The sequence below is a fragment of the Dasypus novemcinctus genome, chromosome 21 (assembly GCF_030445035.2).
Source record: "Dasypus novemcinctus isolate mDasNov1 chromosome 21, mDasNov1.1.hap2, whole genome shotgun sequence".
NCBI lineage: Eukaryota > Metazoa > Chordata > Mammalia > Cingulata > Dasypodidae > Dasypus > Dasypus novemcinctus.
The window spans coordinates 35,382,062-35,409,499 of NC_080693.1; the positions used below are offsets into that span (position 1 = coordinate 35,382,062).

Genomic DNA, 27,438 nt, shown 5'->3' on the forward strand with positions numbered 1-27,438 from the left:
CCAGGTTAATAAATACAATTCAAAATTTATTAAAAATCAGGGCTTCCTGCTGTGTCCTCCTGGTACCAAGGAAATAAATAACCAGAGAGGGCACAGGTGGGGAAAGGGGAAGAGAAATCAGATTTCAAGACAGATTCTTTAAGTACCCCACCCTTGCCTAACCCTCCCACCCCTGACTTATGGCTCTTGGGACTCAGCACCAGCAGGCACTTCGGTCCCAGGGAGAGTGGCCGGCACCAAGGCATGTCTCCCCTGCCCAAGAGGAGAGACAGGCCCTAGGATCACTTGTTTCCAGCCCTTGACGACCTAAGACCTGCTCCCCCCAGGGGCCAGGGCTGAAGCACCAATTTGAGGCACCTGAGGGTGGCAGGGAACAGGGGAATAAGGTAACAGAACCTAGGCAGCAGTAGCAGCTGAAAGGGGGTCCGGCCCCCTCTCCAGGTTCAGCCAGTGCCTGACTGAGGTCATGTCCCACCCCGTCCCCTTGAGTCCCGCCTGCACTCAGCTGAGGATCTTCCGGGGCAGTTCAACAGAGGCACGGATGAAGACTGCATCATCCCGCACATAGTTTCGCTTGCGGATATCCTGGTGGGAGATGAATTTGGGGTAACCAAAGCCCAGGGAACTCTCATCCAGGGAACCCCGCCAAGTGCCTGGCTTCTGGAAGTTCTTCCAGTTTGGATCCGGGTGGAAAGTCTCAGTGACATGCTGTGGCTTAGCCAGCCCAGGGTCACTCTGATCCAGCAGGGAGAAAGTGACACGGCGGGCAAAGGGCCACTCCAGGAGATTGTCAAAAGCACCAGGCAGTACACGAATGTAGAGTGAAAGATGTGTGCCTTCGCCACTGCCATTGCCATTGAGAAATGCGGACACCTGCAGCTTGTAGCCGTATTTATGCGTGTAGAAGGCTGGGCTGAAGCACTCCAGGTTGGGCTTGGCCTTGGCTTCCTGTAGCCGACGCCCATAGCTGCCAATCTTCCAGATGAGCATTCCATCACTGCCCACCGACAGCTCCTCCAGCTCTCGCCGCAGCTCCTGCAGCTCTTGCCGCTGCCGACTTACCAGAGCACACATCATGGCCAAATGTGGCTTCACACTCTCCTCCACGTGCCGTGCCATCGCCAGCTTAGGGCACTGTGGGCCACACCCCAGGTGGGGGGTGGGGAGAGGAAGAAGAGTTATTAGTGGGGGTAGGCTCAGAGGAGAGGGGAGGAATGGGTACAGGGTGGCAGGCACCCAGCTCTGAATGAGGAAGATGGAGGGAGCTGGCACTGGTCAGCAGGGAAAACATGAAAGGCTTCAGAGCAGCGCAGCAGGGACGACCAAGGGCCTGGGTTGCATTAGGAAGCACAGCCTTCATCTGAGGCTTCAAGGACCCGGGAGGGAGGAGGCTGAGAGGAAGGAGGAGCATCTCACCCTGTGCTTGCAGCCAGAATCTTTGAATGGACATAGCACCAGGGCAGTGCTACAGCTGTCTTTCAGATGGCCTGGCAGGTCCTCCCGAGCCACGGTGCCCACGCCACACTGGTTTGGGCAGGGCACAGGCAGCCTCGGGCACTGATACTGGTGGCTCTGGGCCGCAAAGGCAGAGAAGGAGCAGTCAGTAGCCTGACTCCCTGCTCCCTGCCCTGCAGCCCATACTCCAGGAAGGGCCTCACCTGGATGGTGTCAAAGACAAATTCCTTGGTGCAGTAGGTGCAAGGCTGGGTGCGCTTGGGGCACTCAGAGGTGGCATGCTGGGCCAGCAGCCTTCGCATCATGCGGGCACCACACTTGTTCTCACAGTACACACTCTCTTGGGGGCACACGCCCTCATGGCTCTGTGGAAATGCCAGAGGGGCTGGGTTAAGGGATCCCTGAGACACCGGGTGCCCAACCTCCCCCCACCGTCAGCCAGGCCCCACGCACCTCATAGGCCTCCCCACTGAAATCACAGCCGCAAAACTCGCACTTGAGGCGACGCTTGGGGCAGTCATGCTGCAAGTGTGCAGGCAGATCACGGCGGCTCAGCTTGGTGGAGCAGCGATTGGGACAGGGGACTACATTGAAGCTGCAGGTATTCAGGTGGCCCTGATGGGAAGGGCTGCAGTTAGAGCCCACCAAGACAGGGGCAGCCCCATCCCCCACACCAGAGCCTCACCTGTAGGTGGCGAAGTGGCCCACTCCAGCGGCAGCCCTCCTCACTGTGGATGCAGCGGATGGGCAGGCCCAGTACCTGTACCTCCAGCTCTGGGTCTGGGTAGATCTGGAGCAGGCATGGAGAACCCACCAGGGTCAGAAGCCTGTAGTCCCCCAACCTATCCCCAGCCCCCAATTAGGCTGGCTCCACCTCAGAGCCAGTAACAGCCTCTGGGCTATCTGCCCTCTGAGCCCAGGGTAAAGGGCACAGCAGGTGGTGTAGGCTCCACTGCTGGATCCCAGCATGCCTGCACACACTCCCTTTGGAGCAGCAGCCAATCAGCCTTCTCAATGCCAGCACCCCTCCCTCTCAGCTCCTTCCCCTCTGCTAACAGAGGGGTCCTGGCCCTCAGCCACAAGTCTGGCCTGCCACCCAAGGGGGGAGGAAGCACTTATGGGCACAGAGCGTCTCTGTGCACCCCCACAGGCTGGGCATCATGCCATCCCTCCAAGGCAAACACCAGCCTCCATTTGCAAACTGGCCTGGTGGGAGTGGAACAGGCCACTTTTGTGGGGGCACAAGATCCTGCAGCACTGGGTTGACATTGGCTCTGAGCCTGCTGGCTGCCAGCCATCCCAGCCTCCACCAAGGGCAGAAACTTGTACCTGGGCCCCTGCCTGACACTGTGGACTCACCTTGGCATAGTCCAGAGGAAGCTGGTCCTCGGGGCATTTGAAGACTCCTTCACTGTGAAGAGGGAAGGGACAGGTCAAGGCTTCACTCCACGGAAAGGAAGAACCCTGGGCTCTGGGCCCCACCCCCTCAGGCAGGGCAGCCTCCCTCCCTTCCTCACCAGACCGGTTTCCAACCAGCCCCATCTGAGACAAAATGGCAAGCAGAGGCCTGAGGGCCATCACTTCCCTGGGACCCCAGAAGATCCCAGCTCCCTGTCTGAGGGAGAGGGTCCTGAGCCCAGTAGAGGCAGGGACAGCTGCCTCAGGCAGCATTTGTCCAACAGGTGGCAGCTGGCACCCCTCCCCTCAGGATGGCAGCTGGCTAGCAAAGGATCCGGCTGCCCAGCTGCCCCCTCCCCCAGGCTACTTCTCATTGGTTGGGCTGAAAGCTGAGTGGAGGGAGAACAGGGATAGGCTGAGATTAAGTGCCAGGGCTGCCCAGCCAAGAACCAAGGCAAAGGTCAGCTTGGTACCACTTTACCCCATCCCTGCCCTCCTCCTATGAGGGTGTGTCTCCTAAAGCAAAGGTGAGGAAAAGGCATGATGGGAGGCACATTTATACTCCCACGTAGTCCTCACTACCTAATGTGAATGTCCCCGTTTTACAGATGAAAGAACCGGCGCTCAGGTGAAGCAGCACCTGGCTATGGCTGATTTCACAGCTCAGGTGGTTTCTACTAAACCATACAACACAAAGAGGAGCCTGGGCCAAGAAAGCCTTTCTGGGCAGGTACAAGCAGGACTCTGGTCACTGCACAGTGGGGCATCTGAAGTGTGTGGCCCCTGCCCACCCTGCCAGCTGCCCTCCTCAACCAATCTGCATCAGTCTGAGCGCCTACTGGCATGCCTCCTCACACCAGTGTGCCCTGGCTGACCCTAGCCAGAGCAGTCTCACATGCCTGGCACGGTTCAGGCAGGTCAAGGGCTCACTGGGCAGGACTGAGGGCCCTCGGGCATGGCATTCCTGGCAAGTCTGAGTCAGAGAGAGGGGAGGGCAGGCAGGGATCAAGGTGGAAGTAGAGGCCACATGGCAGCCCTGTCCATACTGACACCTTCCAGGGCCTGGGCAGCCTTTGATGCCCCAGGTACCCAAAGGAATTCTACCCACCTCTTCCTGAACCCACTACTACCACTGGCTGTGCTGCCAATGCCAAGAACGCATGCCCAGGCACTGAAGAGGTGTGTCCATGCCCACAGGGCAACCAGCCTTCAAGGCCATTCTGAGTAACAGCTCTGGCAGGAATGGGAAGGAGGGGTTGGCCAAGGGAGAGGGGGTCCACTTGGCTGCTTCAGGAATGTGCTGACTTGATGGTTTTGGAGTCCGGGAGTGAACTAAGTGCCCAGGCTTCAGGCAGTAGCTCAGCCTGGGCAGCTTGGGGCCCAGCAAGGAGAGGACAAAGGTTCGGCCAGGGCTACAGACACCCCCGATTGTAGGGTAGGGACTGGTGGTGTGGGGCAAAGCGTGCCCCATCACCTCTCCCCTCCCAGAGGCCAAGCAGTTGGGGGCATCAGCTGGTGCCTCCTCAGTGAAGCTCCCGAACTGGGGGAGGAGGAAAGACAGGAGGAGAGGCTGCTCCAGGCTAGGCTGAGGCGGCCCAGGCCCAAGGGAGAAGACAGGATGGGGGGAGGGGGCTGTGGGAGAGGAAGAGGGGATTTCCGGGAGGGGGAGGGGCAGAAGCAGCAGAGAAAGGGGCAGAGGAGGTAGAGGGAAAGGGGCCTGACAGCTTCCACCCCTTCCACAAGGCAGTCACGGGTGGGTCGGCTTGGGGTGGGGGGGCTCAGCTGGCCTCATCTGGAAACCGAGGCGGGGGAAGGGCTAGGAGGAGACAATGGGGCTGTGTGTCTGTAGGGGAGTGTGTGTGTACACTGGAGGGAGGAGGGTGAGGGAGAGAGGAGGGGAGGAGGGGGCAGCACAGCAGCGAGCTGCGGAGCTTGTGTGAGGGCAGGAGCCTGCCCAAGCTGCGGGGAACTGAAAACAAAGAGCCTGCTGAGATTTCCGGCAAGAGACTGCGAGGAGGACGAGGGGAGGAGGGAGCGACAAAGGGAGGAGCCCCAGAGGTGCTCTCCGGACCTGGGCCCCAGTCCCCTCCACAGATAGTCTCCTGACAGATGGCGGTGGCAGACCTAGACTTTCCCTGAGCCCTGGGAGCACGACCTCCCCAGAAGCAGGAGTTGCCTGATCTTGCCTCCCCACACCGCGGCCTGAGCAGTTCCCAGCGTGGGCAGAGGGTTCGCGGCACCACAGGGCGCCCGGATCCGCAAAGGACGCCCAAGAGCCGAGGGGTGACCTGGTCCTGAGAAGGCTGGGGGCGTTCAGCAACATCCCGGGTGCAGCCCCCTCCTTCACGATTTACTGATTACCCCGGGGAGGGGAAAGACACCCCAAGGGTTGCTGCTTCAGGAGAAGCCGCAGCGTCCCGGGCCTCCCTGTCGTGCGTCCACCGCAGCCCGGGGTTAAGTTCCAGTTAAGCCGCTAAGTAGCTGCGTGACTCTGGGCAAGTCGCAGCCTTGCCGTGAATCTCTCGTTTCATCATCTGTGAATGCAGAACAATAGCTGCCGTCCCCGATGAGGTTAGATGGGTGACCACTCGGGGGGCCTAAGACGCCGCGCGGGAGAGGGGTTTGGCTTTTTCCTGGAATGACCCAAAGTTCAAGGATGAGGCCGCCCTCGCGCTAGGGTGAGGGGGAGCGACGGCCACGGCCGGGAAGGGCGTCTGGCCCGTCCCTGCCCCGCGGGCGGCGCAGCTCCCACCCCGCGGGGTGCCCTGCAGACCCGGGCGCTGGGTCCTCCTCGGGGCCTGACGTCACCGCCGCCCGTGACGTCACGGCGGGAGCCCCTGAGGTCACGGGGCCGCGGCGCAGACAAAGGCCCCGCGCGCCCCCAGCGCGGCCGTCCCCGTGCGGTGTCCCCCGCCGCCGCCCCCGGCCCGCACCTGAGAAACTCCTGCAGGCAGGTGTCGCAGAAGCGGTGGCCGCAGGTGGAGACCTGCACGGGCTCGCGCATGGGCTTCCCGCACAGCGGGCACAGCAGCCTCCGCTTGGGCTTCTCCAGGAACTTGTAGTCGAAGCCGGGCATGGCGGGCGTGCGGCGGGCACGGGCGAGGGGGGCCGGGCACGCGGCGCCCACAGCCCGCGCCTCGCTCCGGCCGCGCTCCGGGCTCTGGCGGCGCCGACTGGCGGCCCCTGCCGGCCCCTGCCCGCCCGCCGGAAGAGGGGGCGGGGCCGCGCGGTCCTAGCGCCCGCCCGCCGCTGCGCCCGCCCCGCCAGGTCCGGACTTCGTGATCCGCACGCCCGCAGGCTCACCCAGGGCCACGAAGGTGAATCAGTCTCGCCCACTCCAGGAAGCTGGGGCTCCTTTTTCCCCTGAGGGAGGGATCGTGGCTCCGCTTCTCCCCAGAGACCAACGGGGCGCTGGCTGTCGGACCCGGGGCGGGGCTGGGCAGAGGGTCCCCAGAGAGCGCGCGTCAGGAAGGGGGACGGGCCACGCCACGATGTTTCGCTGCTCCGGAGTCAACAGCTCGGTCTCAGGGGTCACGCGCCACCCGGGGACCCGGGGCCCCAGCTTCCAGGTGCCAGGCACCCGAGGCCTGGCAACCAGACCCGGGGAACTCGGCTGGGGCGGGGAAGCCGAGCCTGGCCGGGCGCTGAGCCAGGGGAACCTCGGCCCTTGCCTCGGGCTGCGCCCACATTCCTCCCTCAGCCGCGAGCCTGCAACCGAGGTCGGACCCAGCCCAGCCCCATCCCAGAAGAGACCACGCTGCAGTCAGACAGCTGATGTTTTTATTGGTGCGACTTCCCAGATGTCTGCGAAGTTGGTCTCGTCCGGCCAGTTACCCTTTCCCCGAACCTAGTAGCCACATGGCGATTCCAGCACTCCCGCAGAGAAAGGCAGGCGCAGGGGTTGGGCGAACCCCTGCCTCGGGATAGGGGTGGAGCGGGTGGCAGCGCGCTCTCCGACCTCGCTGCCCCTGCGCAATGCAGGGTCTAGGCAGGCCCTGGCTTGCCGGGCTCCACTGCAAAGAGCCGCTCTCCCAGTGGCCACTGGGGCGGGCAAATATGCTAACTGGTCTGGGGAGGGGGTGGAGCCTGGGTGGAGCCGCAGCCACTTCCAGCCTTTTTTGCCAAAACTCTGGGGACCACCCTGCTTCCAAATACTAAGTCTGGCTTCCAACTCTGGCCACCGGACCCTGGGAATATTGAATTTAGGGAAGGGAAAAGAGATGTTGGGGCAATAGAGTGGGCTGAAGTACACATCCAGGGCCCAAAGCAGAACAGGGGCTCCACTGACCCTTAAACCCACCGAAGACAAAATCCAGGGGTCTGGTAGGGACAGTCATGCCTCAGGCGTCTGTGCTTTACAGGAACATTCAGAGGAGAAGCAATACCAAGGTGTGTGAGAGGGGTATCCAGGTGTTCAAGGGGGGGCTGGCTCGTCCGTGACTGCTGAGGGCATGGAAGAGAATACCCTGCAGTCTCCCAGAGAGCCATGCCTCCAGCAGGCATTATCCACCTCTGCTCCCACTCTGAGCCCCGGGTTTCTGGACCTGAGGTACAAACTAAACTGGCCTCAGAGAAGGGAGGAGAAAGAGTGCAAGTGAGTCCTGAAGCACCCACCCTTGCATACCGCAGGCAAGAAGCTCAGAATTTTATCCCACAGGTTCTGTTTTCATTTATAAGGGGACCAGAGATGCTTTTGGTGAGCTGGGCTAGGACCACTGGGATGGAGGTGTAAACAGGGCCCAGTTGGGTTAACCATTATGTGGGTAGGGTGGGCAAAGTTATAACTCACAGCGAACAGCTAGAAGAGTGTTTCCATGGCAACAGGACACAGAAGTCACTGTGTAGGGATGTGTTTCATCCAGCTGCACAGGCCGAGGAAGTCCAGCATCTTCATCCCTCCTTCCCAGTCGACCCCGGGCCCCTTTGCCCCAAGAGTACACCTCACCCTCTACCAAAGAGAATCCCATGGGGAGAAATGGGTTGGGTCAGGGCACAGCCCAGGCAAACAGCTTTACTCTCCGATGCCAGACCGGCCCCAATATGAGGCTGCTGAGTCCACTGGACCTGAGCATGATAATCCCCACTGCCCACAGGCCTGCTCACACCCCCCTCTGACCCCACGGTAGCCACTCCTCACCTGCCCCAATGACTACAGTGAAGGCGTCCCCACAGGCCACCATCGCTGCCTTGATGCCCTGGAGACCTTGGACCTGACAGGGTGCCCGGGTGCCCCGGCGGGCACTGGTGCCCAACTGTCCATGCTGATTACTGCCAAAAGTGTAGCAGTCACCCAAGGCTGCAGGATGGAAGGGAAAAAGGATCCTGAACCGAATCCCAGGGGGACCAGGTGAGCCCACCTCTAGCTTCCTGTGCCCAGGTCCTACTCACCAGTCACAGCCGCTGAATGAGCTGTGCCCAGGTCCACACTAAGCAGGGACTCCTGATCCAGAGGTGCAGAACCTAGTGGTGTGAAGCTCAGGGCCTCCTCTACTTGCTGGTGGGGGGCAGGCTCCTCCCCTGGCAAGAGGTGATCCAGACCCAGCTTGTTGAACCTCAGGGTAGAGCCAGAAGCCAAGTCCAATTGATGGACGGTTTGTCAAGACTTGCCCACCCCCACCCATCTGGGCAGGGGCTGGTGTGCCAGGGTACAGATCCCACTCTGGGCTGAACCAAGCAGTGCCCTCAGTTCCCAGTTATGGTCCTTGGCAAAAAGTAGGCAATGACAGAGCACTTGCAGCCAGGGAGGCTGAGGGGGCAGGCTAGTCACCCTGTGCACCTAGTCACCTGTTGCTTCCACAGGCCAGGGCTTGGCCAGGCACAGTGAGGATCATAGAGGAGTCAATGCCACATACAACTCGCTGGGCTTCCTGTCCTGGGGGCACAGGCACCTGCTGCGGGCAGTTGTGGGACTCCCTGGTGCCTAGTCCCAGCCGTCCTACAAGGAGAAACCAGATGGGATGTACCGCTTGAGCTTTAGGGTTGGTGATGGCAGGATGAGGAGCGCCCATCTACAGAGAATGACATGACTGAAGGCTGTTTCCGCAAACTGAAATGTCCTTCCTTGGCCTTTCTGCCAGTCAAAATCCTACTCCTCAAAGCCCTGCTTAGGCGGCGGACTTGGCCCAGTGGTTAGGGCGTCCGTCTACCACATGGGAGGTCCACGGTTCAAACCCTGGGCCTCCTTGACCCACGTGGAGCTGGCCCATGCGCAGTGCTGATGCACGCAAGGAGTGCCCTGCCACATAGGGGTGTCCCCCGCGTAGGGGAGCCCCACGCGCAAGGAGTGCGCCCCGTAAGGAGAGCCGCCCAGCGTGAAAGCAAGTGCAGCCTGCCCAGGAATGGCACCGCACACACGGAGAGCTGGCACAACAAGATGACGCAGTAAAAAGAAACACAGATTCCTGTGCCACTGACAACAGAAGCAACAGAAGCGGACAAAGAAGACGCAGCAAATAGACACAGAGAACAGAGAACCGGGGTGGGGGCGGGAAGGGGAGAGAAATAAATAAAATCTTTAAAAAAAAAAAAAAAAAGCCCTGCTTAAATTGCCACCCTGTCTCTTCTTAACTCTTCCTCCTCCATTGCCACTCCTTGGGTCCCCACCTCTGAATCTTGGGCATAGCCCTGAGGCTGTCCTCTATTATGTAGAGATATGGCAGCCTTTCCCCCATTACACCAAATCCTCCATGAGCCCCATCTGTCATCTCTGATGCCTGACCCAGAAAAAGCCTCAATAGATATTGTTGGGTGAATGAAATCTCTGTTATCACATTGCCTGCATATCTTAAGGAGGTCATCTTGTCTCAGCACCCAACATGGGAAGCACATTGTGGGTGTGCAATAAAGGTGAATGAATGGACTTGGAGAGAAAAGAGGAAGGGGAGACCAAGCCATTGGGGGAGGGAGAGTAAATCAGGTTGAGGGTGAGGTGAGATGGAGCCTAGAGGCTGGAGCAAGGGTAGAGGGCTTACCACAGTCTCCGCGGCCCCAGGCAAACAGTTCTCGCTCGGTGGACAGGGCCAGCACATGAGAGGCCCCGCAGGCCACCTGTACCATCTCATAGCCCAGCAGGGCCTCCACGATGGTGGGCTAAAGAGGGGGAGGAAGCAAGGGGAAGCTGTGGGCAAGGGGTTTGGAACTAGCTGCCTGGCCTCAGCCTCCACCCCTAGAGACAAAGCTGGAGGCTGTGAATTCTCATGAGGTAGCTGTCTCTTTAACAACCCCCCCACACACAACGCCAGGTGGGCAGCCACTGCAAAAAGTTGTACTTCCCCTGGTGTGGCCCAGAACAGGTGCAGCCTGGGAGTGAAAAGGACCCAAGGCTGCTGGGGATTCCCCAGTCCCTAGCTTGGGTGTCAGCTCTCACACGTGAGCTCTTTGCCATCTCCCCACTTCCCCCTCTCCAAGGAACACGTAACATCCACCTGGCTGATGTCAGTGAGGCTGCCGTGTCCCAGGCAACCATTGCTGCCGCTGCCGAAAGTCATGATGATGCCTCGGTCTGTGGAGGGGGCCAGAGAGGAAGGGGTCGCGAGAGAGGTTAGGCTATTTTTTTCCAGACTGGCCAGTCCAACCCTGGGTTAGGGAAAGTAAGGAAAAGTTGGGGACTAGGGTTGGAGGATGGAATAGGAGGGAGAGAAACGGACAGGGGTCTCTCCCCAAGTGTGTAACCCTGAGCCTTAGTTTCCCCATCTTTCAAATCTGTCATGAAGGGTAAAGGAGACTGTGGAAGTGAAGCCCCTGGTGCTCAATCACTGCTAAGTAGACACACTACTTAAGTGAGGAGTTTGTAAACACAGGCAATGAAGGAAGCCGCTGTGGGGGGCCTCCAAATGGCAGACCCCCACACGGGAGGCCCCTGGCAGGCTCACCCGTCAGGCAGGCCGTGAAGAGGTCTCCGCAGGCCACGTGCTTGATGGTCACGCCTGACTGGCCCTCCAGGAAACGTGAGATGAACTGGGGCTGCTGCTGCTCCACGGCCCCCGGGAGGAGGGCGCCCGCGCCCGCGCCCAGGGGCGGGGCCTGCGGGGGGCGGGGGCAGGGAGGGCGGGAGCGGCGTCTGAGCATGTCCCCCGCCCCGGGCTCAACCCCTTCCCTCCAGCACCCTGCCCCGCCCCGTCTGCTCACCTCCCACAGGATGAGCCGCCCAGAGCGCGTGACGCCCGCCTTCTGCGTGCGCCCGGCTGCCACCTGGACCACCTCTGTGTTGAGCATCGGCAGCCGCAGGGGGGCGCTGAGCCCACCGCCCCACGCGTACACCGAGGACAGCGGCGGTGGGATGGAGGGCCGCAGAGGCCCCCTGGGGACGCCTGTGGGGATGGCGCAGCGGGCCTATTAACTGATGGGAATGATGGGGTGCTCGCCGAGACCCTAAGACCCAGTCTGACTTACCCCTGCAGCGGGCGCTGGCGCTCCTGCCCCCTGCGCTGCCGGGGGCCATGGGTGGTCCAGGGGCCAGAGGCTTCTCAGCCCTGCGGGACAGATGGGGCCTCAGGACAACAGGGATCCTCCCCGACACGCCCACACGCAAGAATGGAGCACTTGGCCCACATGCCCCTCTGCCCCAGGCCTCCTATGCTCCCAAGGGGTGACCCCCACCTCTGCCGTCCAGGCCCCCACCCCCGGCCCCCCAGGCCCTCTCCTGGCACAGGCCTCCGCATGCGGACACTGCCCACGTCGGTGTGGAGGTTGAGGAGAGCACGGATGCAGAGGGGCTGAGCCATGATGTGGCTGAGCGGTGGCCTCTGTGTGGGCTCCAGGCTGAGCAGGCTCAGGACAAGCTGGCGCAGCTCCGGGCTGTACCGGTCAGAGATGGGCGCAAAGGTGCCACTCATGATCTTCAGTACCAGTGCTGGAAGGTTCTACAAGGACACCAAGCCCTGGGGTTGACTAGGGGGGGCATCCCCCAAACCCCAGACCTGAGCCACAGCCCTGCCCTCAGGAGCCTTCAGTTTGATGAGACCCCCAGAATGATGGGGGAGCCAAACACTGCCTTCGGAGTCCCTAGTCTGATAGGGGAGCCACAGCTGTGTCCTGAGAAATCCCAGGTTGTTAGGGAAACTCAAGGCTTGCCTTTGAAGGGTCCCCAATCTGATGGGGGAACCACAGCCCTGCCCTCAGGAGCCCCCTCTCTAATGGGGGTGGTGGGGCAGGAATGACCCAAGCCCTGCCCTGGAGTAATCCACCAGTCTGGTAAAGGAGAGACATGATTCAGCCATAGGAGAAGAAACACTGAATTGGTCTGAGGTAAGGGAGGGACAGAGATTTCCTAGCTGTTCCCTTGGGAGTGCTTATACTCACTGCAGCCTCGAAGGCCCTCTTGAGGCTGGCCAGCTCATAAAGGACACAGCCCAGGGCCCAAATGTCGCTTTTCTGGTTGTAGGGTTTGCCCTCACACAGTTCAGGGGAGATGTAGCATGGAGTACCCACCACCTGCAGCAGGAAAGTAGACATTCCAGACTTGGGGGGACGGAGGGCCAGGGCTCTGCCCACAGGTGCATTTGGGGGCAGTTTCCCCCCAAAGCAGGACAAGGTACTTCCTTTTGCTGAACCCCCCAGTCAGGGACAAGAAGGCAAGGTCCTGGTGTAGGGGAAGAGGGGATAAGGCAGGGATGCAAAGTGGGCCTCACCCTCAGGACCACCAGCACCCCTGAGGTCCTCTCCATGCCCAGCGCCCAGGTACCGTGTAAGCCTTGCTCTTGCTGCTAAGGATCTTCGAGATGCCGAAGTCTCCAATCTTGACAATCATGCGGTGTTTGTCAAGGAGGATGTTCTGGGTCTTGAGGTCCCGGTGCAGGATGAGGTGGGTGTGCACATGGTGCAGTGCGAGCAGGATTTGCACAAAGAAGTGCAGGATGGTCTCCTCCTCCAGCAGGGAATTGCAGCGCTTTTGGATGAATTCAGCGAGGGTGCCACCTGCAGCCATAGGGACTGGTCAGGATCTGAGCTTTTCCACAGCTGGGACAAACCTTCCCCCCCCCCCTTTTTTTTGGGATTAAATATAACATTTGCAAGAATTTGCTACAATTAGAAAACTCATGCATTACCAGTGGAGTATAATTCAATACAACCAAACAACATACTTTAGAAAATAATTGATGACAACTCCTCCCCTTTAAGGGAATAAGGTACCAAGGTCCAGAGAGGGCATAGAACTTGCCAAGGTCATACAAATGGCGCCAGAACCCTTGACTCTCAGCCAAGCCCCTTCCAAGGAAGTAAGCTGGCTGAACTGTGCCTGCTTGTCCCAGAGGGCAAGGGGCCCTTGGCACCAGGCCCATGCAAGGAGGCTGGCCCACCTGGTGCATATTCCATGGCGATCATGAGGGCCTTGTCCTCCAGAAAGTTCTCATAGTACTCAATGACATTGGGGTGGTTGAGCAGCTTGAGGACCTGGCACTCGTTCTGGGCTGCCTGCCGCTCTTCTTTGGTCATTTGCTCCACTGGGATCTGCTTGATGATCACCAGCTTCTGGTCAGCCTTGCGTAGGCACAGGTGTACAATCCTAGGGACCAAGAGTACAGGGGCGGGCACCAGCTGAGCCTCCAGCCATGGGTCAGGCAGGGCAGACCTGATGACTGGATGTTTCTTAGAGGAGGAGAATGGGCACCCAGACTAAGAGGGCAACTAACCAAGTGCATGGAACACTGAGTTTGGGAACAGGGAGAATTAAATGAGAAAATGCCTGTAAGGCACTTCGCACAGTGCCTGGCACATAGAAAGTGCTCAATACAGGTAAGCCATTCATATTATTTTACTTCACCTCTGTGGTCAGTACCTGTAAAAGCAGGGACTACTTGGTTCTTGTTCACCACTATTTCCCCAGTGCATAGCCCAATATTTAGCACAGTAGAAGCTCCATAAATATTTGCCGAACAAATGAACTAAAAGCTGAACATCTAAGTCTCGAATTTCTAATGTCCAGTCCTAGATCTCTAAGATGCAGACTCACATACCCAACAACTTGCTTGGCCTCTCCACCTGAATGGACTTAGAGGCATCCTAAATTTTAACAAATTCAAAAATAAAATTCTTGATTTCTGCCCCCCAAAATGTTTTCTTCCCCAGTTTCTTCCATCTCAGTAAATGACACCACAACTCCCCAGTTAAAAGAGTCAGAATCACCCCAGGATCTTTCCTCCATCTCACATCAGCAAATCCTGTGTTTCTACCTCCAAATTATTGTGAACCCATCCACTTTTCTCCATGTCCTCTGCTACAACCCTTGGCCAAATCATTTGTCATCTCGTCTAAATTACTGTACTTGCCTGTGAAATGGCCTCTTTCACTCTTTGTCACCCTCAAGTCTCAATTCCACACAGCAATCACAGTGACATTTTTGAAACGCAAATCAAAAGATTAGACCATTATTCTGCTTTAAATCTCTTCCCCCTTTAACTGCAAATAAATTCAGCCCCTTTCAGTCATCCTATATCTCCCGTCTGCCCACACAGACAACCACATTTTATACCATCCTTTACCACACCCACTTCATTCCAACTACCCTCAGCTTTTTCTCCTGTCCTTGCATACTCTGAATTCTTTCCCACAGGACCTTCCCATATACTGTTTCCTTTGCCTGAAAAGGCCTTCACTATCAGACTACTATTTCAAGTCTTCGCTTAAATCTTACTTGCCCCTCAGAGAAGTCTTCCTTGGCCACCCCAAAAAAGTATTCCCCTGGGGTTGTACTCTATCCTCTCAGCCTGTTAATATCTTTCATAACTGCTGCAACTTCATAATTACTTTAACAATTTGTCCTTTTTATAGTTTTCTTATAGCCTGTAGGCTCCGAGAGTGAATATACCAGGCCTGTTTTGGCCACAGCTATGTACCCAGCGCCCAGTAGCTGACAAACACTGAGTTGGCGCTCTATATTTGTTGAATGAGTGAGTCAGTAATCAAAGAACTCTGCGTGGACACAGGATTGGTCGGGGCGTGGCCTCCGTGGGGCGGAGTCTCCGCGCCAGACCCGGGGCCGGAAGCCTGGGTGGGGCTGCCCAGAGTGGGCGCTCAGGGACCACTTCACAGCCGGGGCTGGGGCCCCTTTTCTTTCTCCCCGAGCACTGTCCTCCCCCAGCACCCGGGCTCACCCGAAGGCACCTCTCCCCACCACTCGGATCCGCTCGTATTTCTCCATCTCTTTTCCCCGCGGCACACTTCCGGAACCTTCTCCTGCAGGCACGGAGCGTGCGCGAGCCCACCCAGCCTAGGGCCGCCCCACATCGCCAGCTCCTTGTGGGGCGGGGCAAGCGGAGCCGGGTTGTGGTTCAGCCCCGCGTCCGGGTGTGCGGGTTCCCACCCCCTCCGGTTCCACACCCGCGAGCTTTTTTCTGCGATGACGGGGCCGGGGCCGGGGCTGGTGCCGCGCCTTGGCGCACCCCGCGGTGGCTACTGCCCACGTGCGGCGGGTCCGGCCTTCGCGAAGCCTTGTTAGGTCGCAGGGGCCGGGCGCCCCGAAAGTTTCCCCCTTCGGGCTGGGGTAGGGGAGGAATGTGCTGGGGTGGGAAGCGAGGATCGACCCTTCTTTGTCCACGAGTGACGCTATTTTGGAAGGAGCACGGAGACAACCAACACTGAACGAACAGAACGAGGGCGTCAGCGTTCTCGGTCTGTGGAGCGGGGGGCTGGGTTGGTTTCGTGTTTGTCAAGGGAGGGACCGGGGAAGCCCCGAGCTGGGCAGGTTGATTCACCTGGGGAGCATGTGAGGCCGTCTCGAGTCCGTTCCGAAGAGGAAGAGTGTGCACCGCGCTCCCCAGCACCCTTCAGCTTCCCTCCACACGCGCCCCGCAGCGCAGCGCAGCGCAGGGTGAGCCGCCCTGAGCGCTCGCCTAGCGCTGCCGTCCTTGGGGAAGGTGGGAGCGTCGGGGAGAGGTAGAGGGCTGGTTAGTATGATCGTCTAGGGTGTTGACCGAAAGTGAGTTGAGATCTAAGCTCTCTGCGAGAGCTCCATAAAAACTCGGTAATAAGGAGGAGGAGGATTAGCTAGGAATGAGCATTCCTCTTTCAGAGTGAATGAAGAATGTTGAGGAAAATGGTGTTTATCCTCTGCTCCCGCCCCTCGAAAGGGACCCAAGCTCGTCCCAGTGGAAGGGACCCACGAGGGCCCGTCGGCCGGTTGGCTAGGCCGGCGCACGACGCTGCCAAAGGGCAACGCAGAGAGGCAAGGCGCCCACTCGGGACACTCGAGCTCTCACCTAGAAACCGATCGGACTCCAGTTGACCCGGGAGCCCCAGTGGGGTTAGTGTGTAACCCTGGAACCATCAAGGGAGGCAAAGCAAACACCCAAACGGCTTGGCCCTTGGGTCTCTGGCGCTTCAAGCCTCTGGTTTCATACTCCCCCACCCAGCACCTTTCTCCTGGCTTCCCTTCTTCCCTTCCCCTCACGCGCGGCTCTCGGAAGCTCCTCCCTAAAAAGCAACCGCCTCGCTCTTGGGAGCGAGGGGATCCCACGCCACAGTGAGGACAGGCTGACACCTAGTGGCCATAAGCCGCAACTGCTTCAGGCCGCTGGCCTGAAAAGTGAGGGTCACCCCAGCAGCCAGGGCACATTGACCGCCTTCCCTGCCCCAGTCCCCAGGGGCCCGGGAGAAGAGGGAGAAGAGGGCCGGAACTGCCCGAGGGAGGACAGCCGCCGGGCCCCAAGGAGCCTAAGAGCGGGCTGGAAGGGGCAGTGGTGACGGGCTAGCTGATACCTCCGAAGCACCCATTCGGAGCGGGGCGCGGTAGAGGCAGGTACGCACCCCCGCTCTGACCTAAACGGGAACTTGCTGGTCGTCCAGTGGAGGAACAGGCACTGGGAGTTCATAGTCCGGAGTGGTGCTCCGACTCTTCCCCCGGTCCAGCTCTTAGGGGCAGGGGTGTGTGGACGGGCTCCGCCCAGCTCTGCCCTGATAGGAGCTGAGGGCGGGAGAGGACTCTCGCGGTCTCCGCCCTGGGCGGGGAAGCCGGTGGCTCCGGGGAAGTGGGGCCGCGAGTTAACGAGGCCAGGCGAGCCCGGGCGGGAGGGGACGCCGTCGGCAGGCGGGAGGCGCCTCCAGGAAAGCCCTTCCTCGCCTGAAGTCCGCGGGGGCGAGACGGGGCCCAGGAGGCCCCCGGGAAATGGGGCTCGCTCCCTCCCCGCGGCCAAGACTCCGGCGGGGCGGAGGCGGGCGGCCGCGGCGGGGCGGGGGCGCGGGCGGTTGGGGGCGGGGGCCGCGCGGGGAGGGGCCGGGAGGAGCCAAGGGGCCTGCTGGGCTCCGCGAAAACTGAGCGAGGCTGGTGGCCGGCGGGAAGGCCGGCAGCGGCGGGAGAAGCGGCGGGGCGGGCCGGCCAGAGAGGGAGCCCCTTTCCCTGAACAACTTGAGGAGGCCGCCTAGAGGGCAGACAGACACACGGCCGGGAGGGCCAGCATGCCCCCACTGCTGCACCCCGCCCTGCCGCTGATCCTGGGCGCCACTCTGACCTTCCGGGCTCTCCGACGAGCGCTCTGTCGCCTGCCCCTGCCCGCGCACGTGTGCGCCGACCCTCTGCGCACCTGGCGCTGGCACAACCTGCTCGTCTCTTTTGCCCACTCCATTGTGTCAGGGGTCTGGGCGCTGCTGTGGTGAGTGAGCGATTGTGGGAGTGAAGGTGGCCCGCGGGTCCCGCGCGGGGTGCCGGGACTGGCTCCCGCGTTACTTCTCTACCACTGACGGGCGGGCAGAGGCCCTGCAGCCTCACCTGATCGCCTGCTTGGAATTCTATCCAACCAGGAGCGACAGCGGCCCTTGGGGAGGGGGCCCTCACCTGGGAAACCGGAGGCACCTGGGTTTCTGCCAAGCCCTACCTCGCTCCCGTCAGCAGAGCGGGTGGCCGGCCCGGACTCCCCCAGGACCGGCAAGGGGTATGAGGGAGTACTGAAGTGACCCGAGCCTCCCTGCCTTCCAGTGTATGGCAAACCCCCGAGTTGCTGGTGGAGATTGAGACCGCATGGTCGCTGTCGGGATACCTCCTTGTTTGCTTCTCCGCAGGTAGGTTTTACCCAGAACATGAAGGTAGTGGGAAATCAAAGAGAAAACGCCTTGTTCAGCCCCTTCATGACGTCTTCCCTATCCCTCTGCTAGGCTACTTCATCCACGACTCAGTAGACATCGTGGCGAGTCGTCAGACAAGAGCTTCTTGGGAGTACCTTGTCCACCATATCATGGTGAGCAGGACTTTGGTACACATGTGGTGCTAACTTGGCCCCAGCCTTTCTGAACCTGGGAGGCCATCTTTTTTGGGCCAGTCTCCCCAGGCCCTTCATCTTTTCTCATGCTGATACTGAGGATTGCCCTGATCTTATGCCTTGTTCTAAGCCAGCAATCCCTGGCCTCATCTAGGAAACTCCAGAACCAGATCCTGTAGGCAGGAATGGAGATTCTATTTTGAGTGCAAATAAGCACTTTATGCACTGTAAACTATATTCAGGAGGAAATGAATTTTCCAGCCCCTAATCTGGAGGGGGCACCTGAGCCCCCCTAACTTGTTCCCTCCCTTGTTCTTTAGGCCATGGGTGCCTTCTTCTCAGGAATCTTCTGGAGCAGCTTTGTTGGTGGGGGTGTCCTAACACTATTTGTGGAGGTCAGCAACATCTTCCTCACCATCCGCATGATGATGAAAATCAACAACGCCCAGCATCTCCTCCTCTACCAAGTCAACAAGTATGTCAACCTGGTCATGTACTTTCTCTTCCGCCTAGCTCCTCAGGCCTACCTCACCCATTTCTTCCTACGCTACAAGGGCCAGAGGACCCTAGGCACCTTTCTGCTGGGTATCCTGCTCATGCTGGACGTGATGATTCTCATCTACTTTTCCCGCCTCCTCCGCTCTGACTTCTGCCCTGAGCGTGTTCCCAGCCAGAAACGCAAAGACAAATTCTTGACGGAATAAATGGCTCAGGGCCCAGGAAATCTGAGAGCAACCTCACACAGGAAACGGACTCAGCCCCAAACTGGGGACATTCTCTGGGCCAGCTACTACACTTGGAAAGCCTGCATCCACACTATTTAAAACACTAATGAATGCACTCCTCTGAAGTCCTTTGTCCTTTCTTGGGCAAGGGGTGAGGGAAGCAGACAGACCAGTTGGACATGGTAGATGGGCATGTGGAAACAGGGTGCAACTGGAAAGCCAACCCACACTGCTCTGAAATGGATGCTAATGAAAATTGGAATTACCCAACCCCCTCCCCCCAAACTCTAGCTATTGGTTTCACACACACCCTCTTCTAAGGATAAAGAAGGGGTCCTTGTAAGACCCCTGCTTCACTTCTCCCCGTGATGGAGCTACAGCTAGGTAACTAACACCAGTTTCAGGAACAATTAGTGTGGTGGGGTGACAGGGCTCAGCATTGCGACAGTCTTGCCTAAGCCCCATATCTAAATTATGTACCACAGTATGGATTTCCCCATTCCAACGAGAAATTGACAAAGACAAGAAACATACATATTGTCACAAAACTTAATATATTTAGAATTAGCCAGCTGGACTCAGTTTAGATGATCCCAATCTGAAAAACAAAAGGGAGTCAGGTTACTGAGAGTTGACATGTCACAATTAAGCTGGAAAGTCATAGTTAAAAAGCAAATTAAAGATAAGGTGCAGTCAGTTAAGACTAATCATCTAAAGTCAGGCTTTGGTCACTAACGGTGCAGCATTTGCACCTGAGGAGGAGGAATGAGTGATTTCGGAGAGTGTTGAGGAGGCTTAGAAAAGGAAGCTTACTTTGTTGGCAACATCCAAAGCATCATAGTCAGGAGCCAGTCGAACATATGCCTTCTTCTCTCCATCAGGCCTGCGGTGGAGAAGGAGCCTTAGTTTTTGCTACTCCCACTGCCCTCCCCCAATCTCCTCCCCCAGTTCTCTGGCGCCATCAGTGGTTCCTTTGTTCATGTCATTCTTTTCCAAATAGTGATTTTTCCATCATTTGCGCAGAGGGAGTAGGGAAGCCCCTAAAACACAAATGTAGCCAACTCCTTTTTATGGGAATGGCCACAGGACCCAGGAAATTTTAGCACTCACTCATCAAGAAATGTCATGCCATCCAGGCTCCTGACAGTCCCAGCCTCCTCCCCACCCTATGAGGTTCCACTCACCTGATCAGGGTGTTGACCTTGGCCACATCAATGTCATAGAGCTTCTTCACAGCTTGCTTGATCTGGTGCTTGTTGGCCTTGACATCCACAATGAACACAAGTGTGTTGTTGTCTTCAATCTTCTTCATGGCTGACTCAGTGGTCAGGGGGAACTTGATGATGGCATAGTGGTCAAGCCTAGGGGAGAGATAAAATGGGGTCACCTGGCCAGGGCCCAGTAGGAGAAGAAAACTTGGCCCCTGTATTGGAATAGAAGGCCAGGAGAGCCCAGGTGCATCAGACAATAAAATAGGAATCATTTTTGTCAGACTTTGGTCGCTGAACAGGTGTCATCATTTGCACTCTAAAACCTAGGGACCCAGAGCCCTAGCCTAGGGGCAGAGCCCTTCTATACTTTGATAGTCTCTGATCCTTGATGAGACTGATTAATCATCTTTTCAATTCCAAATCCTTTCACATCCTTATTTGACCTCAACATTCCTGAAGATTAAAGTAGACTCTCACTGGAAGGATTTGAAAAGCAAAGCAAAGCAACTTACAAGGCTAGACTACAGACTCTTGAAAGCCAGGCACCCAAGAATGTTGGTGCTTCTCTGTGAAGCTAGACCAACCTTTTCTGCTCCCATTTAGTTACTAAAAACTGGCTCTATAACGGAGGGCCACCAATTCTTGGCAGCAACATTTTACTTGCAGCTCATGTTAAACCTAGAATGACTACACCTAGAGCACAGCTTTCCCCCTGAAATTCAAATAGGAAATAGGCCAGACTCTGCCCACCCAGACACTACTTTCCTAGTAGTGAAACCAGGAGTGAGGACTCAAGTTCTCATTATGCTTAATCACAGGAAAAAATCTTTCATGGATACAATCACTTTCCTTCCTTTCCCTTAGGAAGCAGTTCACAGCAGTGGGAAACCCATTGGTGGAAACTTCTACCATGGCTCTACTCTTAATAGCTGGTCCTTAAAGCCAGTTATTCCCTCCAACCAAGATTTATGTATTTTGTTTTACTAAACCCCAAACTCCCAAGAAACATCTAAGTCCCACTAAGACTACTTTATACTCCCAAGAATGTGGACAAAATATGAAGCCCTGACAACAAAGGAAGCAATAATTAACATATAATAGAAGAAAATCTGAGTGACTCTGGGTTGATTTAAGCATAATACCTACCAATATTACAAAACTCATTTCTAAATATGGAATAAACAATCTCACACTCCCTTTAGGGAAACCACTAGCTTCCATTAGCCGATGAGGCTATTCTCCAGGTTGGGGAAACAAAAAGTCCCAAATTACAAATAAATAACCCAAACATCTCGCCAAGAGTACAGAGGTAGTACTGACTTGTTTCTCCTGGGGGCGCTTTTCCGAGGATATTTGGGCTGTCTCCTGAGACGCAGCGTCTTAGGCCGCCGGAAGGTGGGTGACGTGCGGATCTTCTTTTTTTTGTGGCTGTGGACGCCTTTCAGTACTGCCTTCTTGGCTTTCAAAGCTTTTGCTTTGGCTTCTGTTTTGGGAGGGGCAGGCGCTGAGAGAGAAGGAAACAAAGAGGAGGAGCAGGATTTAGAAATCCATCACGTAGGACTCGAGACCTATGGCGGAGGACGCCTCTAGACACACGTGCATCAGTGGTTCCTTTGAAGGCATCATAACTCTCAGAAGGTTAAGTTTTTTTCCATCATACGCACGACACTGAGGGTGGAGGAAGTCAACCTGGAGTAACTCGAAGAGTACAACGAAGGAAAAATAAAAGTGGAGTTGACCAAACGCTTAGTACTTGCCAGGAAGCATGCTACGAGTTTCATATATATTCGCAGCACAGTCATTCTGGGGGACTGTACAGTTCCATTTATAAGGAAAAGAAAAAAGGAAAATGAGTAAAGTTGAGGGCACTGATTTCTTACAGGTCTGAAGACACGGGGTTCCCCAGAGAAAGGAGTCGAATATCTGGTTCTCCCCGGCGAGTGGTGCGGGCTTGCCTCCCTCCCCCAATTCTGTTCGCTAGAACCCAGCCCATGTGGCTGAGACCGCGCGGCCCAGATACACCATAGCGTGGCTGAAAAGCAGACAGTGGCTCCGTAACAGACTTCCCAGGGCTTAATGCCCCGGACCAGCCCTCCTAACGAATTCGTTCTGTGGGGAGTCCGGACAAGCCAGATGTGACCCTCAGCCCCAGCACACACCTTCCTTCTTCGCTTTCGGCGCCATCTTCGTGAAAAGGGTCGCCGAGCCTGATTCCCACGGGCTTATACAGCCAAGTCTCACCGAAGAGTCGCGATGCTTTGTACTTAAAGCTGATTGGGTACTCTGTGGCGTGGTGCCCGCCGGGAATGGTAGTTACGGTTAATTTTTTTTTTTTTTGCGAGAGGAACTAGGCATGCGCTTTCCCGCCCCTAGCAAAGTTCTAAGGCTTCTTGGGAGTTGTAGTTTTTTTTGGGGGAGGGCGTTTATTTGTTCTGGCCTGTGGTGTGGCAGGCTGCCGCTTTGGTCTGGTCCACGGTCCTTCCTATCTTGACCAGCTTCCAGGCTCAGCGAAGGACCTCAGTGCCAGGAGACTGGAACACTGAAAACCGGAAAGAGTACAGTTTTAGGTCGACTCGGAGAGAGTGAAACAAAGTTTAAGAACGTTAGGTCAGGATTTGCCTGGTGCGGCTCCCTCCAGATCAGATCTGTGGAAACTCAAGTCCAGAGAGAGGACCTGGTTTATCAATAACAGTGATTTGGTGATAGAAATAGTCCCGTCAGGCGTAGTGGGAGAGGAAAGTATCAGAGGAGGTAAATGGCGGCCACATCAGCTCCCCTTTACTTGTGACACGGTCAGATATCATGCATTTCCCCCATTCTACTCTTGTAGAAGTTCTACCAATGTTTCAAATATCCAGCACATAGATTTCCCTGGGATTGCGTTAATCCTTCCTGAGAATAACTTCACTAAGTCCCCTCCCCTGTTCTCTCACCTCCCCTAATCATCTTTCCGTCCTCAAATTCTTAGTAATGCTCAGGTTTGCTCTTTCTGAGGGTCTGTGCCTCTCCGCCCCGCCCTCTCTCAAGGAACCTTAAACCGTGAGATGGATCGTCCGTTACCCCTTCTTCTATCTTGCAGGACTTTGTAAAAAGGAAAAGTTGTCTTTGAGGGGAAGATTCTAATGGGATCAGAGTGATGAACGCCAGTGCCATTGGGGGTGGGGGTCTCCGTGCCCGGGAGCGGCGACCACCCCGAGGGGCGGAGTTCCCGGTCCACGTAGGCTTTCTTTATCCTCCACGGAGGCACGAGGGGCGGCTTGGCTTTCAGCACCCCCAATCTGCACCGCAGACTTGGAGAAGATAACCAAACTTCAGACGTCGTCTTCGGTGGGCATCCCATTCGAGGGCAACCCTTCTACGCACCCGCCTCCCGCCCCCACCCCCATTCCCCACTCCCACCTCCAGGGCAGAAGGGCGAGTGGGGGCAGACTTTGTGAGTCACGTCCCGGCCCTGCAGTCAAGGAGGGAAGCACCGCCTCTTCTAGTGCCCCTTCTCTCCCCCTTTTCCCTCCCCGCCAGCTCCTAGGCTCCGCCAGATGCTGCGCAGCAGCCACCGATTCCCCGTCGCCACTTGGGCTGGGTAAGGGGGTCCATGGGAGTTGCAGCCCGGCCCCGAGGCTCGGGGGAGAACGGCCGGAGGGGTCTCCATCTGGACCGGTTCTTGCCCGGGTGGGGACGGTGCTTGTGCCCGACGAGACGTCTGGCGGGGGAGCAGGATCCTGAGCAGCTGAGAGAGGAGGAGGGGAGGGGGAGGCAGGGGCGGACTGCGAAGCCCGGGACTGCCGGGAGGGGGGCAAGGGGCGGCCCTTCTCCAGGAATTTCCGGGGATCGTGTTACAGCGCCCGGGGCGGGCGAGCCGAGTGGGACGCGGAGCCGTGCGGCGGCCTGGGCCCCTCGCCCGCGCCCTGCAGGCCCGCGCGCCCTGGCAGCGCCGCGCTCGCCTGCACTGACCCCGTGTGGCGGGGCCGCTCGGCGCCCCGGGGCCCTTCTGTTATGGTAGGGCCGCCTCAGCCCCGAGTTGTCGTCGGGTCTCCGCGGCCCCGGATTATTGTAGGGACTGTCAGGCCCCGCGTTATTGTAAGGTCTGCGCATACCCCGGCCTCCCCGAACAGCCCTCTCCGCCCGCACTTGGCGGCTGAGGTGTCTACCCGTCCCCGAGTCGTCTTCGGTACGTCCCGGGCCCGCGTGATCGTGGGCTCGCCCCGACCCGGGGTGATTGCCTCATCCCCGTGGCCCTCGGTGGTCGTAGCGTCTCCGAGGCCACGGGCTCCCGCAGGCTCCCCGTGGCCCCGAGTTATAGTCGGGACACCTCGGCCGCGGGTGATTGTCGGGTCCTCACGGGCCGGGGTCGCCGGGGCAGATCCGGCCTCCGCGGCTTCGCAGAGTGTCCCGCAAGGCCGCGGGCAAGATGAACATCCTGGCGCCCGTGCGGAGGGACCGCGTCCTGGCCGAGCTGCCCCAGGTAGGCGCCAGGGCCACGTCGTCGGGCAGGGTGTGGGCGGGAAGGAGGCGGCCCCAGTCTGTTTGTTTGAAGATTGGGCCCAGTCCTGCCACCCAGTTGGGCCTGCTGCTTCTGGGTGGCCCCCCCTCCTGCCTCCAGGCTGCTTGGCTGCCGCACAAGGGAATGGGTGAGCCCTATTTTCTTCCACCCCTTTCCCTCAGTGCATGAGGAAGGAGGCCGCTTTGCACGCGCACAAAGACTTCCACCGCCGGGTCACCTGCGCCTGCCAGGAGCACCGGACAGGCACCGTGGGGTGAGTGAGGGACATTTATGACAAAGCAAGTCCTAGGAAACGCTGTATTCACAGCGAGGATACACAACCCCCCTTTAGGGCTCCATTTCAGACTCTGCCAGCTATATTTTTAAGCCCTTATGTTTCCCCATTCCTCCCAACAGGGTTGTTGTGGGTGTCCTATGAGATGGTATGGGGTAGAAAGGTGGCAGCTGCCTGCCTGACACAGAGCAGTGTCCAGCATGTGGGTGGTCACCAGCCCAGATCCCCACACATCACCCATTGAACCCCAGGTGTAGGAAATTCTGCTTACAGGGATAATTTCCATTGTGGGTAAAAAAAGGTAATACTATTAATAATTCTTACCATTAATTGAGCATTTACTGTGTGCCAGGTAGTGCGTTGGGTACTATTACTATATTTTATCAGATGGAAAGCACCATCATTTTAAGATGCATCCTGATTTCAGAGCTATTAAAAAGTGAGGGGGAAAAAGTATATTAGAATGTAGGACATTTGTCTCATTTTAACCTCACAACAACCCAATAAACTGTGTGTGTGAATGTATATTTATATATGTGTGTATATATATGTGTATATATGTATGCTTAATAGAGGTTGAAACTGAGGCTCAGCGAAGCTAATTAACTTCTCCAAAGTCGTCATAAGTGTCCAATGAGTGAGAGAGCTGAGATTCAAATTCAAGTCTCTGATTCTGAAGCACAAAATACCCCTTCTCCCCAGCTCATCTCTCCAGGCAGCTGCTGGGAGGCCTGGTGTCTGTGGTAACCTTGGCCTAGGTGCAGCTACCTTTCTGGACCTTGTGGGCATTGAGACTCTCTAGGGTGAAGGGGCTGTTGCTCATATCTCCTCCCCACTCTTGTGTCCAGCAGATTTAAGATCTCCAAGGTCATTGTGGTGGGGGACCTGTCAGTGGGGAAGACTTGCCTCATTAATAGGTAAGGAAGTGCTGGAACTGGGCTTGGCAAGGTGGGGCCAGGCCAAGCCAGGTAGGCTGGGCTTAGGGCCAGAGTATCTCATACCCCCTCAGGTTCTGCAAAGACACCTTTGATAAGAATTATAAGGCCACCATCGGAGTGGACTTTGAGATGGAACGATTTGAGGTGTTGGGCATCCCCTTCAGTCTGCAGCTGTGAGTGCTCCCTCTACCCCTTCCAGCGATCCCTTCCCCCAGTCCCTACCACCACCCCCACCCCTATGCCCCTGTGCTGTATTCCTCCTTCCTTATAGCTGGGATACTGCTGGACAGGAGAGGTTCAAATGCATCGCATCAACTTACTACCGAGGAGCTCAAGGTAAGGGGCTGAGTGAGGTGGGGTAGATGGTTCTTAGAATGCACCTGGCTTCAAAATTAGGCCTGGGGCACTGGGAAAATGAGCCAGCAGTGTCCTTCCCATCAGCCTGGTACTGTTTCTGCCACTCTTCCAGCCATCATCATTGTTTTCAACCTGAATGACGTGACCTCCCTGGAACATACCAAGTATGTGGGGATGCTGAAATGTAATAGGGGACTCTGGGAAAAGAGGATTCAGAAAAGAGGGATGGTCAGGGGCATGGTGGGGGAGGAGAAGAGTGCATCTAGGACCAAAGAGGGGATAATTGGACATATGAATGTCTGGGAGAGGAGCTAGTCAGGTTCAATCACCCCTGCCCCTCTGTGGCAGGCAGTGGTTGGCTGATGCACTCAAGGAAAACGACCCTTCCAGCGTGCTCCTCTTCCTTGTGGGTTCCAAGAAGGATCTGAGTGTGAGTGTGCCAGTGGGGGGACTGCCTGACTTTGTGGGGGACAGTTTTCCTCCTCCTCGCCAACTAACTCTGACCTTCCCTCAGACTCCTGCTCAGTATTCCCTAATGGAGAAAGATGCACTCAAGGTGGCCCAAGAGATGAAGGCTGAGTACTGGGCAGTCTCATCCCTCACTGGTGAGTCGGAGGCATCAGGCCTTCTTTTGCTCTATTCCTTGCCTGTCTGCCTTCTCACTTCATCTCTAACTGTGCCCAATGCCATCTGCTCCCTGTGTCAGGTGAGAACGTCCGGGAATTCTTCTTCCGCGTGGCAGCACTGACTTTTGAGGCCAATGTGTTGGCTGAGCTGGAGAAATCAGGGGCCCGGCGCATTGGGGATGTTATCCGTGAGTGCCCACCTGGATGAGGGTGGCAGGGAGTAAACGGGGACCTCTAATCCCTTCTTCACAAATTTTTCTTCTTCAGGCATCAACAGTGATGACAGCAACCTCTACCTAACTGCCAGCAAGAAAAAGCCCACATGTTGTTCATGAGGCGTGAGGGAACTGCCCAGCCCTGGGACACAGCGCCACCCTGAATTTCCCAGAGCTTGATCCCTGGACATTTGCACTTGACTGTTTCTCCAGACCAAAGAACTGCTCCTTGGTGGCAGTACCTTCTGAGGGGTACCTGGGACCATGCTAGTCATTTCCTGTCTCCAGGCACCATGCCAAAGACTGGATGCCCCACCCTCCTCTCCAGAAGCTCTCCAGGGTGCCCAGCAAGTGTGTGTTGGGTGACCCCTGCTGCTTTGCTCAGCCTGCTGGGCCCTTTGAGCATGAGGATGCCTAATAACCCCAGGCTCACACTGTGCCTTATGCATTAAAATTGCTTTGTTATTAGCACTTCAGGGGCTGGAGTCCTTTGTTGGAGGTGATAGATAGGGAATGGGCAGGACTGTATGGAGATCTTGGGGACTGCTGG

At 57.2% G+C, this 27,438-nt stretch overlaps 5 protein-coding genes, 1 long non-coding RNA gene and 4 other non-coding genes across 20 annotated transcripts; 3 read left to right on the forward strand and 7 right to left on the reverse strand.

Moving 5' to 3' along the window:
- On the reverse strand, positions 1 to 6,023 carry TRAF4 (TNF receptor associated factor 4). The gene is made up of 7 exons (XM_004449910.5): positions 5,787 to 6,023; positions 2,815 to 2,866; positions 2,141 to 2,245; positions 1,909 to 2,070; positions 1,659 to 1,820; positions 1,417 to 1,572; positions 1 to 1,134 (listed from the first exon to the last, which is right to left on the reverse strand). The coding sequence occupies exons 1-7, from the start codon at positions 5,927 to 5,929 to the stop codon at positions 502 to 504; spliced, it is 1,413 nt and encodes a 470-aa protein (XP_004449967.1). The 5' UTR covers positions 5,930 to 6,023; the 3' UTR covers positions 1 to 501.
- Positions 6,024 to 6,097: 74 nt separating this feature from the next.
- LOC139437142 (uncharacterized) lies at positions 6,098 to 8,942 on the forward strand. Its single transcript, XR_011646821.1, has 3 exons — positions 6,098 to 6,170; positions 8,026 to 8,200; positions 8,653 to 8,942. It is a non-coding gene; the product is annotated as an uncharacterized lncRNA (long non-coding RNA).
- On the reverse strand, positions 6,620 to 16,788 carry NEK8 (NIMA related kinase 8). Of its 8 annotated transcripts, none has more exons than XM_071210466.1 (15): positions 16,597 to 16,782; positions 13,152 to 13,357; positions 12,536 to 12,768; positions 12,154 to 12,285; positions 11,506 to 11,714; positions 11,245 to 11,324; positions 10,981 to 11,162; positions 10,725 to 10,875; positions 10,278 to 10,354; positions 9,825 to 9,942; positions 8,638 to 8,788; positions 8,242 to 8,405; positions 7,991 to 8,149; positions 7,643 to 7,801; positions 6,620 to 7,296 (listed from the first exon to the last, which is right to left on the reverse strand). In XM_071210466.1, the coding sequence occupies exons 1-15, from the start codon at positions 16,659 to 16,661 to the stop codon at positions 7,268 to 7,270; spliced, it is 2,115 nt and encodes a 704-aa protein (XP_071066567.1). In that variant the 5' UTR covers positions 16,662 to 16,782; the 3' UTR covers positions 6,620 to 7,267. The 8 variants fall into 8 exon arrangements, with proteins under 8 accessions (XP_071066567.1, XP_071066569.1, XP_071066568.1 ...); XM_071210468.1 differs by having other exon boundaries at positions 16,609 to 16,781; XM_071210467.1 differs by having other exon boundaries at positions 6,620 to 7,293; positions 16,597 to 16,779.
- Positions 16,789 to 16,796: 8 nt separating this feature from the next.
- On the forward strand, positions 16,797 to 18,891 carry TLCD1 (TLC domain containing 1). Its single transcript, XM_004449913.5, has 4 exons — positions 16,797 to 17,438; positions 17,762 to 17,844; positions 17,938 to 18,020; positions 18,362 to 18,891. Exons 1-4 carry the CDS (start codon positions 17,245 to 17,247, stop codon positions 18,743 to 18,745), a joined length of 744 nt encoding a protein of 247 aa, XP_004449970.1. The 5' UTR covers positions 16,797 to 17,244; the 3' UTR covers positions 18,746 to 18,891.
- Positions 18,892 to 19,297: 406 nt separating this feature from the next.
- RPL23A (ribosomal protein L23a) lies at positions 19,298 to 22,292 on the reverse strand. The gene is made up of 5 exons (XM_004449912.3): positions 22,137 to 22,292; positions 21,298 to 21,481; positions 19,951 to 20,127; positions 19,580 to 19,649; positions 19,298 to 19,364 (listed from the first exon to the last, which is right to left on the reverse strand). The coding sequence occupies exons 1-5, from the start codon at positions 22,159 to 22,161 to the stop codon at positions 19,350 to 19,352; spliced, it is 471 nt and encodes a 156-aa protein (XP_004449969.1). The 5' UTR covers positions 22,162 to 22,292; the 3' UTR covers positions 19,298 to 19,349.
- Positions 19,453 to 19,519, reverse strand: LOC111761560 (small nucleolar RNA Z17). The gene has a single exon (XR_002794889.1). It is a non-coding gene; the product is annotated as a small nucleolar RNA Z17 (small nucleolar RNA).
- Positions 19,722 to 19,787, reverse strand: LOC111761554 (small nucleolar RNA SNORD42). Its single transcript, XR_002794887.1, has one exon. It is a non-coding gene; the product is annotated as a small nucleolar RNA SNORD42 (small nucleolar RNA).
- LOC111761556 (small nucleolar RNA Z17) lies at positions 20,221 to 20,293 on the reverse strand. The gene has a single exon (XR_002794888.1). It is a non-coding gene; the product is annotated as a small nucleolar RNA Z17 (small nucleolar RNA).
- Positions 21,574 to 21,641, reverse strand: LOC111761549 (small nucleolar RNA SNORD42). The gene has a single exon (XR_002794884.1). It is a non-coding gene; the product is annotated as a small nucleolar RNA SNORD42 (small nucleolar RNA).
- Positions 22,293 to 23,436: 1,144 nt separating the features above from the next.
- Positions 23,437 to 27,359, forward strand: RAB34 (RAB34, member RAS oncogene family). 4 transcript variants are annotated; one of them, XM_023585591.3, is made up of 11 exons: positions 23,437 to 23,557; positions 24,227 to 24,439; positions 24,640 to 24,731; positions 25,601 to 25,669; positions 25,762 to 25,863; positions 25,962 to 26,026; positions 26,160 to 26,211; positions 26,396 to 26,477; positions 26,562 to 26,652; positions 26,754 to 26,861; positions 26,941 to 27,359. In XM_023585591.3, the coding sequence occupies exons 2-11, from the start codon at positions 24,386 to 24,388 to the stop codon at positions 27,006 to 27,008; spliced, it is 783 nt and encodes a 260-aa protein (XP_023441359.1). In that variant the 5' UTR covers positions 23,437 to 23,557; positions 24,227 to 24,385; the 3' UTR covers positions 27,009 to 27,359. The 4 variants fall into 4 exon arrangements, with proteins under 4 accessions (XP_023441359.1, XP_071066573.1, XP_071066572.1 ...); XM_071210472.1 differs by having other exon boundaries at positions 23,438 to 23,557; positions 25,604 to 25,669; XM_071210471.1 differs by having other exon boundaries at positions 23,461 to 23,557; positions 24,338 to 24,439.
- Positions 27,360 to 27,438: the final 79 nt, after the last annotated feature.